The sequence below is a fragment of the Musca vetustissima genome, unplaced genomic scaffold, assembly GCF_032173495.1.
Source record: "Musca vetustissima isolate MV318-11 ecotype Yass unplaced genomic scaffold, APGP_CSIRO_Mvet_v1 utg1735, whole genome shotgun sequence".
NCBI lineage: Eukaryota > Metazoa > Arthropoda > Insecta > Diptera > Muscidae > Musca > Musca vetustissima.
This window is the reverse complement of record NW_026887582.1, coordinates 116,177-130,961: the sequence shown is the minus strand read 5'-3', so window position 1 is coordinate 130,961 and position 14,785 is coordinate 116,177. Positions and strand designations below refer to the sequence as shown.

Below are 14,785 nucleotides of genomic sequence, written 5' to 3'. Positions count from 1 at the left end.
TTGGACAAAAATAAATGTTTCATTCCAATTAGAAAAAGTTTCATTATAAAGGTTTCATTATAATTGGAAAAGGTTTCGTCTAATTTGGAAAAGTTGCATTTAATTAGGAAAAGATTTTATTTAATCTGAAAATGCTATACATATATATATATATATATATATATATTATAGAGAGTAAAATAATTGTATCCAGAAGATAAAAGCAGAAAATTAACAAAATATATCCTTAATCTTTTATTGTGGCTATAAAAAGCTAACGTTCTAAATATTCGTCAATGTTGTATTGGATGCTTCCAAACAGCAAAAATATACAGCGAAGCAAAGTTTATTTTATTCGTGAAGAGCGAAAAGGCGCATGACTATCAAAAGTTTTTAGTCGGTTGAGCTTTCATTGAACCACTTCAGTAGTTTAGTTCGTTTTCCGTTAAAATATAAGAAACACACAACAAATCAAGCGGATTGTTCTTTTGGGAATGTTCATTTTTAACTAATTAAAATAAAAGAATTACTTGAATATTGTGGAAGTTGATATAAAAATCGCCAGTAAAACACATTAGGTTGGAATAATATTACCTCGGGAAAAAACTGTGAAAATTATTCCATGTGTGTCATATGTATTGATGTATACACGCCTAATTTAATTAAGACAATGGTGCAAATATTGTACTTTTAATATTAAACAATTTAAAAGCCAATGTCACAAAAAGAAAATCAAATAACTGCTAAAAATCAATAGGGCGAATAAATATGGAGAAATTGCACGAATACCAAGGCTTCACAGGTCGACTGCATGAATGGCGTGATAACATAAAGGAAAAAATTGTGGGGTTCCGAGAGCAAAACCCGGGAAATATTGTGGAACTAGCAAAAAATACCGCAAATGATCAATTGAAGGGCAATGCTAACGCCAATCAAGATTACTCTCATATCTACAGGTAAGCAGACAAAATCGTTTGCACGTCAATTTCGAACTCTACTTGGTTTCTATGTTTAACATAAATAAAATTGTATCCGATAAATGACCTGTTTTGCACACCAATGTCAATATTGGTATGTTGGTATACTAATGTTGCAAAGAAAAAAACATAATAATACCCTTGAAGTCTTGTAATAGAATGCAGTGATAAAAAACGATTAATGTCGTTCACTTTTAAAACTAAATTCATTATTGTTTATTGTATCATTCTAATTATATAAGTCATACTCTCCGAAAAAAAACCACAGCGGGTTTACTTTTTTTTAACAAAATCGATAATCGTGCCGATCGCTTGAACCTGAGCTACAGGGATACAGGGATCATGATATAAAAAATGTATAATAATTTCGAAATTTGGTTTGTTTACAAATATACACAGACATAGTAGGGACCAAACAAATTAGTTCGTTGTAGAAGAAGTTCGTTATATCCAAGGTAGGGCAAAACTAAGGATAAGCAGTAAAAAATATGTTCACTTCCGAAATAGGCAGTTTTATGTCCTCTCTGACAATACTTACTTAGCCAGCTTCTCTTTTTATACCCTTCACCACACTGTGATACAGGGTATTATGTCTTTGTGCATATATTCCTTTGGAGAATATGCATAGAATCACTTTCTAAGTCGATTTATAGATGTCCGTCTGTCCATGTTAAATTGTAAACAAAGTACAAGTCGCATTTATGATTCGAATTGGAAGAAATTTGGCGCAGTTAATTTATGTGGCCCAAGGATGAACCCTATTGAAATAGGGCTCAGATTTAGATATAGCTCCCATATATAATTTGGTCCGATTTAATGTAAATGGTGAACCAAAATCCCTATATATCTTTTGATTTGCACGAAATTTGGCACAGAGTACTGAATTAAGCCTAGAATGATGTATGCTAAGTTTCGTGAAAATCGGTTCAGATTTAGATATAGCTCCCATATAAATTTTCGTCCAATTTAATCTAAATGGTGCACCAAACACCCTATATACTCTTCGGTTCAGATTTAGAGATAGCTCTCATTTTCGTCCGATTTTAGGTAAATGGTGCACAAAACTCCTAATATTTGTCCGATTGGCACGAAAGTGCGGCATACCGAATAGCATGTATTATGTTTGCTATAAATCGATTTAAATAAGTTTGTCCCATTGTACGCAAACGACTCTAATTCTGCCTGAATGAAATGAAACTTAGCATAGGTTTCAGAATATATGTCCGGATTGATGTTAGTCGGTTCACATATAGATAAAGATCACATATTTAAGTTCGTTTAATTTCATGTTTCAATGTTCCTTGTGTAGAATATATCAAAGTGGTGAAGGGTATCATATCGACCCAGTCTGACTATACTACTTTTCTTACTGGTTCTTTATGGAATCTGACATTTTTGTAAAGGTTTTCAGCGTTAAGGTATAAAATGACTTTTGTGCGGATTGTCATCGTTAAGTTTTCTGTATATTTTAAGTTTTTCTGTATATATTGGTATGTTGGTATACTAATGTTGCAAAGAAAAAAACATAATAATACCCTTGAAGTCTTGTAATAGAATGCAGTGATAAAAAACGATTAATGTCGTTCACTTTTAAAACTAAATTCATTATTGTTTATTGTATCATTCTAATTATATAAGTCATACTCTCCGAAAAAAAACCACAGCGGGTTTACTTTTTTTTAACAAAATCGATAATCGTGCCGATCGCTTGAACCTGAGCTACAGGGATACAGGGATCATGATATAAAAAATGTATAATAATTTCGAAATTTGGTTTGTTTACAAATATACACAGACATAGTAGGGACCAAACAAATTAGTTCGTTGTAGAAGAAGTTCGTTATATCCAAGGTAGGGCAAAACTAAGGATAAGCAGTAAAAAATATGTTCACTTCCGAAATAGGCAGTTTTATGTCCTCTCTGACAATACTTACTTAGCCAGCTTCTCTTTTTATACCCTTCACCACACTGTGATACAGGGTATTATGTCTTTGTGCATATATTCCTTTGGAGAATATGCATAGAATCACTTTCTAAGTCGATTTATAGATGTCCGTCTGTCCATGTTAAATTGTAAACAAAGTACAAGTCGCATTTATGATTCGAATTGGAAGAAATTTGGCGCAGTTAATTTATGTGGCCCAAGGATGAACCCTATTGAAATAGGGCTCAGATTTAGATATAGCTCCCATATATAATTTGGTCCGATTTAATGTAAATGGTGAACCAAAATCCCTATATATCTTTTGATTTGCACGAAATTTGGCACAGAGTACTGAATTAAGCCTAGAATGATGTATGCTAAGTTTCGTGAAAATCGGTTCAGATTTAGATATAGCTCCCATATAAATTTTCGTCCAATTTAATCTAAATGGTGCACCAAACACCCTATATACTCTTCGGTTCAGATTTAGAGATAGCTCTCATTTTCGTCCGATTTTAGGTAAATGGTGCACAAAACTCCTAATATTTGTCCGATTGGCACGAAAGTGCGGCATACCGAATAGCATGTATTATGTTTGCTATAAATCGATTTAAATAAGTTTGTCCCATTGTACGCAAACGACTCTAATTCTGCCTGAATGAAATGAAACTTAGCATAGGTTTCAGAATATATGTACGGATTGATGTTAGTCGGTTCACATATAGATAAAGATCACATATTTAAGTTCGTTTAATTTCATGTTTCAATGTTCCTTGTGTAGAATATATCAAAGTGGTGAAGGGTATCATATCGACCCAGTCTGACTATACTACTTTCCTTACTGGTTCTTTATGGAATCTGACATTTTTGTAAAGGTTTTCAGCGTTAAGGTATAAAATGACTTTTGTGCGGATTGTCATCGTTAAGTTTTCTGTATATTTTTAAGAAGTTCGTTATAAACGAATGTTGTCTGCTAACTGAGTTTTGGGACCGAATAAATAGTTCGCTATATCCGTAGTTCGCTATAAGAATAAAGATTTGTATGTAAAATCTTCCTTTAAACTTCGGGACAAGGAAATGTGTTCGCTTTAAAGTAAGTTCGTTATAACCGGTGTTCGTTATTAGCGTACTCGACTGTATTTCTATGTATATCCTCAAAAGTAACATTTATTAACAATATATATATATATATTTAAGTAGTCCCCATAACGTTGGAGGTTATGAAAAGACCGCCGGATAAACATAACGACGTTTTTACTTGGTTTTATTTATTTCAGACTAAAAGCAGACCTTGTACTTGTCTTCACATTAACCCACATACAACGTTATGCATTTTTAAGGTCTTACCCACATTTTCTTTCATGCAAAGCCAACATAAGGTCACGAAGTAAATGCATCTGATTTGATTTTGTAGTTGAAAACAAAATAAATGTTAAAATTTTTTGTTATGACAAAGTCCTGTAGGAAATGTGAAATGTAATGTTATGAAAAATATAAAAAATATATTCAAAAATTGTTTGAAGGTAAATTTTACAACCTTGGTAAGAAGAAATTTATGATTTGTGGTTGAATCAATGTCTAAATCATATTCCCAACTCGATTTTTAACTCGATGACATTCCATTAATTTTTTGCGTTTTTGGAAGACAATTGAAAATATGCCAAATTAACAGAACGACTTGTTGCATTTGTTATTATTTATTCTGACACTAGCAAAGTGCACGCTACTTCGTATGCGGAAAGGTAATACAAAAAATATTTCATATGGAATCGTGAATACTGCAAATTTGTTGTAATATAGTTTGCGATTTAGTACTCTTCATACACAAAAGCACTATTTTCTGAAATATTTCTTACTTCCATTAAAGAGATTAAAACAAGTAAGGAAATTAGTAAAGTACCCCATGCAAAATTTCGTGCAAGTCGAAAGATATACAGGGACTTTGGTACACCATTTACATTAAATCGGACGAAGTTATATATGGGAGCTATATCTAAATCGGAACCGATTTTCATGATATGTAACACACATCGTTCTAGACTTAATTCAGCTCGCTGTGCCTAATTTCGTGTAAATCGAAGGATATATAGGGAGTTTGGAGCACTATTTACCTAAAATCGGACTAAAATATATATGGGAACTATATCTAAATTTGAACTGATTTTTCCCAATTTCAATAGGGTTCATCCTTGGTCCTTTTCGAACATATAATTACACATTTTCAAGACTACTTCCATACCGCCACCACTAAATTTAGTACCAGTTAGTATAAAAAACACTTTGGTACTTCTTTTTAATTCTCCGTCAGTGACCCACATTACAAACTTTATGTTTCCAGCTCTCTCCGTTGCCGAAATCGAAATTTAGTGCATTTGCCATTCTATTTACTATTCCTACACATGAATTCGAGTTTCCAAAGTTATCTCCATAGCTAAATACTACACTTTAACAGTAATCTAAATTCCAAATCTCAGGACCCAACCAAATCCAAATTGTTCCAAATTTAGTACCATCACAGTCATACGTAAGAATTTCTAAAACTACATCAATCTTACTCTCCAACAGTAATCTTAATCCCACCAAAGTCCAAATTTAGTACTTTTCGTACTCATAAGTACGAATTTCCAAACATACATCAATACTGATTTCAAATAGTAATCGTAAGACAAAACTTAGGAATTCCAGATCTGTCTGTTCACCAAAAACCAAATTGTACCAGATTTGGTACCATTCTGTACTTTTCGTACCCATATTCCAAACTATATCAAATCTACACTCCCACAGTAACATAAGTTTCAACATTCGGGATTCCAATTCTACCAGTTCACCTAAGTCCGAATTGTACCAAATTTCGTACCCTTAAGTACGAATTTCCAAAACTACCTCAGTCATGTTCTCCAATAATAACCTTTAGTCCACATTTAAGGATTCCAGCTCTATCCGTTCACCAAGAACCAAATTTAGTACCATTTATTACTTTTCGTAGAGGTAAGTGCGATTTTATAAAACTTCCTCAATTCCACACTCCAACAGTAATTTTAATCATAAATTTCAGGATCCCAGCCCTATCCGTTCACATAAATCCAAATTGTAGCATATTTAGTACCATTTAGTACTTTTCGTACTTTAAGTTTGATACTGTCTACGTTCAATACTGTCTCAATCCTGTACTCTAACAGTAATTTTTTTCAAAATACAGTATTATTCGGTTAATTGCACATTAAAATTTGCACAAATTTTCGTTCAATTAACCGAGGAACCAATTATCCGAACCCGCTTAATTGAATAGTTTGTTCAATTACAGTAATCACGTATAATTGGAACCAAGGTGTATTTAATAAGGTGTATGCATCAGATACAACAAATATTTTACAAAAACAATATTGTTGTTATAGAAATTAAATTGTCATGCTGACAATAAGTTTTTGACAAAAATAAACAAAAAAAATATTAATTTATTTTTGTCAAGAACTATTCTTTGAGGAATAATTAATGAATTTGTGTATTCTTTGGTTATTGGCGGTTTTAGGTCAGTGAAAAAAAGTTTAAGGCCTGGTCGCGTTTAATTTCCCCACATATAGCCCATGGCTCCTTGTGATGTTGTTTATATGGTGGATTACAATCTATTATTTCTATGGAGTGGCTTCAAATCTTGGCATCTTAAAGAAAATTGAAGGACATAAATCCCCGGCCAAAGACTAAATCATGGAAATTGTGTTGGCCGTATACAATCTTTCCATAGGCGTATTTAACCTCCGCCGAGAATTGTAACAAGCACCAAAGGGCCGATTCCAATATAGGCTAACATAATCTCCTCGATTTTATGAGTAGCTGGGAGTTCTGGACAGATTTCCACACATAACATAAAATATGTGGACCAATCGCTGAACGGGGTTATAACTGAGCCTAGGTTTCCTTTCCGTCCGCCTCGATGAATGTAGTTTTCTTGAATTTTTATATTTAAAAAAGCCTCAATTTAAAGACCATTTTTGAAATCAAAATGTAATATTGAAAATGTTTTTGACAATTTACTTTACAAACAACAAAGAAAAAAGTTTGAAAATGATTGTCACTTACACCTTATTAAATACACCTTGATTGGAACTATTAATGATTTAAAAAATCCAATGTCAAATACAAATTACGCTTTCTTGAAGTTTTTCCGTAGCAATAAACATATGTTTTGAATTAGTAGAGATGCCACCTAGTCTTTTTTACAAAGTATGACAAATATGTATGTAAAAAATGGCAGATTGTTTTTCAATTATTATTATGCAATTAACCGATGAAAAGTATAAGGAAATTTATTTTTGATGACATGAATTTTGAACCAATTAAGCGGGAAAATCAATTAACAGGGTTTAATTATCCGGGAAAATTTACATGTATTTTCCTATGAAATATTTGTTGCCCCATCATGTTCAATTAAGCGTGGAAACCAAATAACCGTAGGGTCAATTAACCGAAAAATACCGTTCATTTAAATCCAAATTGTACTAAACTTAGTACCATTTAGTACACATAATCCTGCATTTTCAAAACTACCTCGATATCTCAATCCTACACTCCACCCTTAATTTTGATTCCAAATTTTAGGATTCCAGCTCACACAAAACCAATTGTACTCTATTTAATACCATTTTGTGCTTCTTGTATACAAAAGTGCGAAATTTCAATACTACCTTAATCCTGTGATTTGCATTCCAAATTTAAACAGTAATATTATTTAAAAATTTCAGGATCTCAACCCTATCTATTGGTACCATTTAGTACTTTTTTTCTACAATTAAGAATTTCCTAAACTCCGTCAATCCTACACACCAAAAGCAATTTTAATTCCAAAATTATGGAGTCCAGCTCTATCCATTCACACTTAATCAAGTTGTACCAAATATAGTACCATTTAGTACACATGAGTACTATGCTTCCATGTCTTAATTCTATATTCTAAAAGCAACAATTATTCCAAATTTTAGGTTTCCAGCTGTCTCCGTTCACCCAAATCCAAATTGTACCATATCTAGTGCCGTTTAGTACTTTTCGTACACACTAATACGAATTTCCAAAGATGTCTCTATAGCTCAATCTTAAGCAAAATCCAAATTGTACTATATTTAGTAACATTTAGTACTTTTCGTACCAATAAGTACGAATTTCCAAAACTACCTCAATTCTACACTGCAACAGTCATTTTTATTCCCAATTTCAAGACTCCAGATCTGTGAACCGAAATCCAACTTGCACAAAATTTTGTACCATTAAGTATTTTTCGTATACAAACGTACGATTTTTTAAAGGTACCTCAATCCTGTATTCCAACAGTAGTCCTAATTCCGATTTTCGGGATTCCATCTATATACACTCAACAAAAAGCAAATAGTACCAAATTTAGTACCACTTAGTACTTTTTAAAAAACATAAGTATGAAAATCTTAAACTATTTCCATATTACCCAACATGTATTCCATATAAGATTTCAAGATTTTAGCTATATATGTTCAATATATATACAATTTGAACTAAATTTAGTACTTTTAGTACACTTATAGGTCGAATTTCTAAAAACTCTTTTGTATACCTTTCTAACTTTCCATTAGTGACCCACATTCCAAATTTCAGAATTCTAGCTCTTCCCGTTCACCTTCTAGTTCGAATTTCCAAAAATCCAGCCTTATCTCACGCCTACACACCAACAACAACCCACACACAAAAGTTCAAGCTTCTAGCTTCAGCCGTTTCGTCTGGGCGATGATCTCTGTTATATATATAAGCTCTTTTATATATGTAGATAATTACGCATTTTTAAAACTACCTTCATGTCTCATCCTACACTCCAACCTTAATTTTAACTCCAAATTTTAGAATTCCCGCTCAAACAAAACGAATTGTACCATATTTAGTACCATTAAGTGTCAATAAGTACGAAATTCCAATACTTCCTTAATTCTGTAATTTTCATTTACCATCTCTATCCGTTAACTCTAATCAAAATTGTACCAAATGTTGTACCATTTAGTACACATGCTGACGAATTTTCAAAACTACCGACATATCTCAATTCTGCACTCCAACTGTAATATTAATTAAAAATTTCAGAATATCAGCCTTTATCATTTAGTACTTTTTGTTTCTATAATTAAAAATTTCCAAACCTATGTCAATCCTACACTCCAACAGTAATTTTAATTCCAAAATTCTGGAGTCCAGCTCTATCCGTTCTCAAATAATCACGTTGTACCAAATATAGTACCATTTAGTACACATAAGTACTATACTTCCATATCTCAATTCTATATTCCAACAGCAACCATTATTCCAAATTTTAGGTTTCCAGCTCTCTCTGTTCACCCAAATCCTAATTGTACCAAATCTAGTGCCGTTTAGTACTTTTCGTACACATAAATACGAATTTCCAAAGATGTCTCTATAGCTCAATCTTCAACAGTAATCAGAATTCCAAATTTCAAGGTTTAAGCTCATTCGTTTAAGCAAAATCCAAATTGTACTAAATTTGGTACCATATAGTACTTTTCGTACCAATAAGTAACTACCTTAATCCTACATTCAACATTCATTTTTTCACAATTGAAGACTCCAGCTCTATCTGTTCACCTAAATCCAACTTGCACCAAATTTAGTACTTTTCGTACACATAAGTACGATTTTTTAAAGCTGTTTCAATCTTGTGCTCCATTTTTTTAAGCTACTTCAATCTTTTGCTCCAATAGTAGTCCTGATTCTGATTTTCCGGATTCCATCTTTATACACTCAACTAAATTCAAATGGTACCAAATTTAGTACCATTTTGAACTTTTTATACACATAAGTACGAATTTCTTTAAGCATTTCCATACATCAACACCACTTCCCAACATGTATTCCATATAAAATTTCAATATTCTAGCTATATAGGTTCAATATGTTCAAAATATATACAATTAGAACTAATTTTAGTAAAGTTTAGTACTTATAGTACACTTAAAGGTCGAATTTCCAAAAACCCTTTTGTACATCTTTCTAACTTTCCATCAGTGACCCACATGCCAAATTTCAGAATTCTAGCTCTTCCCGTTCGCCTAATACAAAGAGTACTATATTTGGTACATTTTAGTACTTTTCGTACCCTTCTAGTTCGAATTTCCAAAAACCCAGCCTTATCTCACGCCTACACACCAACAGCAACCTTCACTGAAAATTTCAAGCTTCTAGCTTTAGCCGTTTGGTCTGGGCAATGATCTGTCAGTCACTCACTCACTTAACACTAATCTCTTTTATATATATAGATTATAGCCCACAACGCAAAAGATACCCTACCTTGTATACTACTACAAACTGTTTTAAATGACGAAGTTTGTATGAAATATTATAAAAGAATTCTGGCAACATACACTGATTTCAAGTTATAGCAATCAAAGCCCAAAAGAACATAGAAGGAGAAATTATTAAAACCGCAGGTGACTAGCGGTTAGATAGTCACCTTTGTTTGTAATTTCCAAATGTCTTGCTTTTCGATACCATCGTAATTTTAATCATTCTTACATATGACGAAACGATAATACTTTTGATTAAAAAAGCTGCTGGCACTAACACGATATTTTGTCACAGTACGTTACTGCAGTCTACAAAAACCCCAAACACTATATACACTTCCTACCACCGCGGAATGCAGATGCGGTTTTACTATCGTATTTATGCTTCATTATATGCGGATAAATTTATACATCGTAGCGTTCTAGGCAAAGTTCGGCTGGGCGTACTTTTTATACATCTATATATATCGTTAGCTAAAATGGAAAAGGCGTATCTAACAAAAGCATAATTGTGTAGGAGAAGCAAAAAACTGTTTTGAATGAAAACTATAAACATGTCAAATGAAGATTTTTCTAAGTTCACTGACAGGTGTATACCTAAATAAACAAAATTGTTTTTCAATTATATTATTATTATTATAAACCCACTTGTAGTTACGTCATTTTGTTTTTTGTTAATAGAAGCTGAATTTTTTGACCGCAAAATTGTAAAACTTTGTCAACACATGGCATTCACAATATTCATTCAAAAAGTCAATTTTCAATTTTTTGTTAGTTACGCCTTTTTGCATTTTAGCTAACGATATATATATATATATATATATTTACAATGTAGTTTTTCTAGGAAGAAATATTTAGGGGATGAAATGGACCAAAAACTTTATTTTTGTCGGTTTTTCTGGTCGCTCCTGAGACCGCAATTATGGCCCAAACACCGCGAATTTTTGCATAGAGAAGGGGATCGGGCCAAAGAATAAGTATGCCTGTTTTGATAAAGATCGGTCAATATATAGCGGGTCAAATGAACCCTGACTTTTGTGTGAAAAATGACAAAATTTGTATTCTATGGCGTATATATTTGCCCCTGAAGGACCAAGGCCCGAGAAGTTTATAGTGTGTTCAAGAGGAGTGTACTCAGATGTGGGAGTTACACTTAAATATTTACAGGTGCTTACGTATTCAGACATTATTTAGTAACATAATACCACACTAAAGGGCGGAAATATAGCGCTGATCGCTTTAAAATGTTCAATGAGGATCCAGGTATGGTCAGGGATATCGGGTATAAATTTTGGTGATGACCAAATCAAAATTTTGGGATGAAGTGGACCGAAAACTGATTTTTTTTTTATATTTTTTTCGAGACAATCTATATGCCATAATTATAATCCGAACATCACAACACAAGGGAATCTGGACAAGTAATTGAAGGGTTGTACTCAATATTGGGAATATTCGGTAAATGTGTCAGTGTAAGGAAGAGGTGCTGTCGATCTTTAATCGGGCAAGAGGGTGCAATTATCACGAAATATTGCCCACGCTCAGAATAAACGTCGGCAGAAAGTTAGAGTTCCGTGGTAGTTGTGTAGGGTATCGTATGGTCGGCCCTGTCCGACTATACTGCTCCGCTCACTGGTTTATTAAACAAGTTATCTTAATGGCAAATTCGCATGGAATTGCTGCCAATATTTTAAAATGCGTAAATTGGAGCAGGCTTTCTCTGGGACTATACAAAAATCGAAAATTTGTTGTAGCGTGGGATTTTTATATGGAGCTTTGTCAAGGCATTTATCTTTTTGAGCATAGTAAAATAGAGCCGCTTTAGTGGGAAAATGCTGCTGAAACCTTTAAAATAGTGATAAAGATGGCAAGACATGTAGACATTCTGCGCAGATGTATCTCAGTCTCCAAAAACCCGGACTTACTGATTAAACTTATTCGGTTGGAAATGCGGCTGAAATGGGAACTAAAACCCACTTACAATATCAACAAAAATTAACAAAATGTATAGTCGGACGGAGCCAAACATTTGATACCCTACACAACTACCACTGAACTCTTTCTGTCTTGTTTATTAACCCACTTAATATTCACCAATCATAAAACCATTTCAACTAGTTGGTCAAATCGACTTTCCCCTGAAAAAATTGTGATGTTAGGATTATAATTTTGGCCTCTAGAGGAGACCACTCCGCTTGCATAGACTGTCAATTTCACTGGTCTATGTCCTCTTTTCACACAAAAGTTTGAGCCCATTTGACTCGCAACTATAGACCGATCTTTATCAAAACATTCATACTTGCTCTTGTTTACAAATTATAATGGATGGACGAACACAATGTCTAGATAGTCGAGCATTTTTTTAAGACGTGTGCATCGATGTCAAATACTCGAATATTTCGGACTTCAATTGAGCATGCATTCAGAAAAAACATTTTTAATGATATTGCAAAATATATATATATATATTATTAAAACTATATAGTATTAATGTTTTTGTGAAAACATATAGTTGTGATCTCAAACCTCCAATGTAGTACTATATTGTAATACTTCGGGAATCTGAAAAGAGGACCGAAAACTATCACAATGTGCAGCTAATTTTAAAAGAGTCGAAACAAAAATAGCTTGCTCTTCTCCTATTGCAAGACAAACATGGCCTGATACAAATCTAGTAATTGCCACAATTTGTTTCCTATAAAATAATAAACGAAAAAGTGTACGAATGTTGTATATTCCTACCTTCAATCCTTACAAGATCTTAAATGAATGAGATCTAAATATTACGTTTTTAATATAAAAAATAGAAAATTATAGAGAATACTTTAAGCAAATAATTAAAATTACACTACAATTACACTTAATCGATTATTAATATTTTGCCCACAATATTTTTTAACACATTGAAAGTGCTTTTATCACCTTGGCAGCTAATTTTGGTGTTCTAGTATCTTTATTCCTCATTAAACTTTTAATATGTCGAGCATCTGTGTCAGTTAACACTCTTAAGGGAATATTATATTATATAGTATTATCAATATTTATTTTAATAAAAATAATATAATAATATCATGGAAGCCCCAAATAAACTATTTAACGTATACATAAGTAAGTCGATAACAAAACTGAATAAAAAAACACTTGCAAATTAGCTTACATAGACCAACACGAGCCAAAGTGTGTGAATTGTCATTTGTTGCGGTCCGTCACGATAACCAGAGTTGTAATTTATTTATTTTTTATTTATTTATTATTATTATTTTTTTTGCACCATGATATAATCTAACATACAATGAATAAACATTTCAATTTTCGTTGAAATATTATAGCTATACAAATTTTTATATACTTTTTAGTAGAAAATGTACAAGCATTCGTACACTTTTCCCCACCACTGCATGCCGGCAAAAATAATAGAAACAAACAAAGCATGGTTGTTTAAACGCATGTTTTGACGGAAAGAAAAGATGGATTTTAATAATTAGCACATCAATTTGAAGGAATATATAAGTACATCATTTGCCTACTTTAATTTCCTATGTCGCTAAAAGTATTGTGTTCTGCTGCGGTTTTAGTGATAAAAACTCATTTTGACATGAACAAACCAGTAAGGAAAGCAGTAAAGTCGGACTGGGCCGACTATATGATACCCTTCACCACTTTGGGTATATTGTACATATGTATCCTTACATTTGTATGTCAATGTTCCCTCGAAGGAACATACTCATGTCTTTCTGCAACCTGTGGTAAATTTAATTTCATTTAGGCAGATTTAGAGTCGTCTGCGTACCATGGGACAAATTTATGGAAAACGATTCATAGCAAAATTGATACACTCTATTCGGTACGCCGCACTGTTAAAAATTTAATTTCAATCAGCCACCCGTTCGAAATACATATGGAAGCTATGGCTGCATCCGCACCAATTTCAATAACGTCATTCAATTCCCAATTTGATACGTTGTGCAAAATTTCGTGTTAATCGGACACATATTAGGAGTTTGGTGCACCATTTACGTAAAATCGGACCAATATATATGTATAAATAGGAGTTATATAGAAATCTGAACCGATTTTTCCGAAATTTAACACACATCATTCTAGACTCAATTCAGTACGTTATGCCAAATTTCGTGCAAATCGAAGGATATATAAGAACTTTGGTGCACCATTGACATAAAATCGGACGAACATATATGTGGGAGATATATCTAAATCTGAACAGATTTTCACGAAACTTAACACACATCACTCTAGACTTTATGTTATGCCAAATTTCGTGCAAATCCAAGGATATATAGGGACTATGGTGCACAATTTACATAAAATCGGACGAAAATATATATGGGAGTTATATCTAAATTTGAACCGATTTTCCCGAAATTTAGCACAATTCATTACGCTATCCCAAATTTCGTGTAAATCTAATTGTTCACGTAGCGAACATGGTTTTTAAATAATAAATATAGTGAACGTCTTGCTGTGGGTCTCTTGTGTAGAACATTTAGTTAAACAGGGATCTATTTTTGTCTACAGTCCACTTAAGATAAGAGATTATTTTGGTTGAATATTTGTATACAATAATAAGATAGGAG

General features: G+C 32.7%; 2 protein-coding genes across 2 annotated transcripts in view; both read left to right on the top strand.

The window, feature by feature from the left end:
* The window catches only part of LOC133335168 (uncharacterized), a 400,201-nt gene that overhangs the window by 318,226 nt on the left and 67,190 nt on the right, over nt 1-14,785 (top strand). The window lies entirely within an intron of this gene.
* LOC133335153 (proton-associated sugar transporter A) overlaps nt 745-14,785 on the top strand; it is a 34,556-nt gene continuing 20,515 nt past the window's right edge. The window contains exon 1 of the mRNA XM_061543457.1: nt 745-935. Coding sequence (XP_061399441.1) covers nt 748-935 — 188 coding nt within the window. The 5' untranslated portion in view covers nt 745-747. The remainder of the gene's footprint in view (nt 936-14,785) is intronic.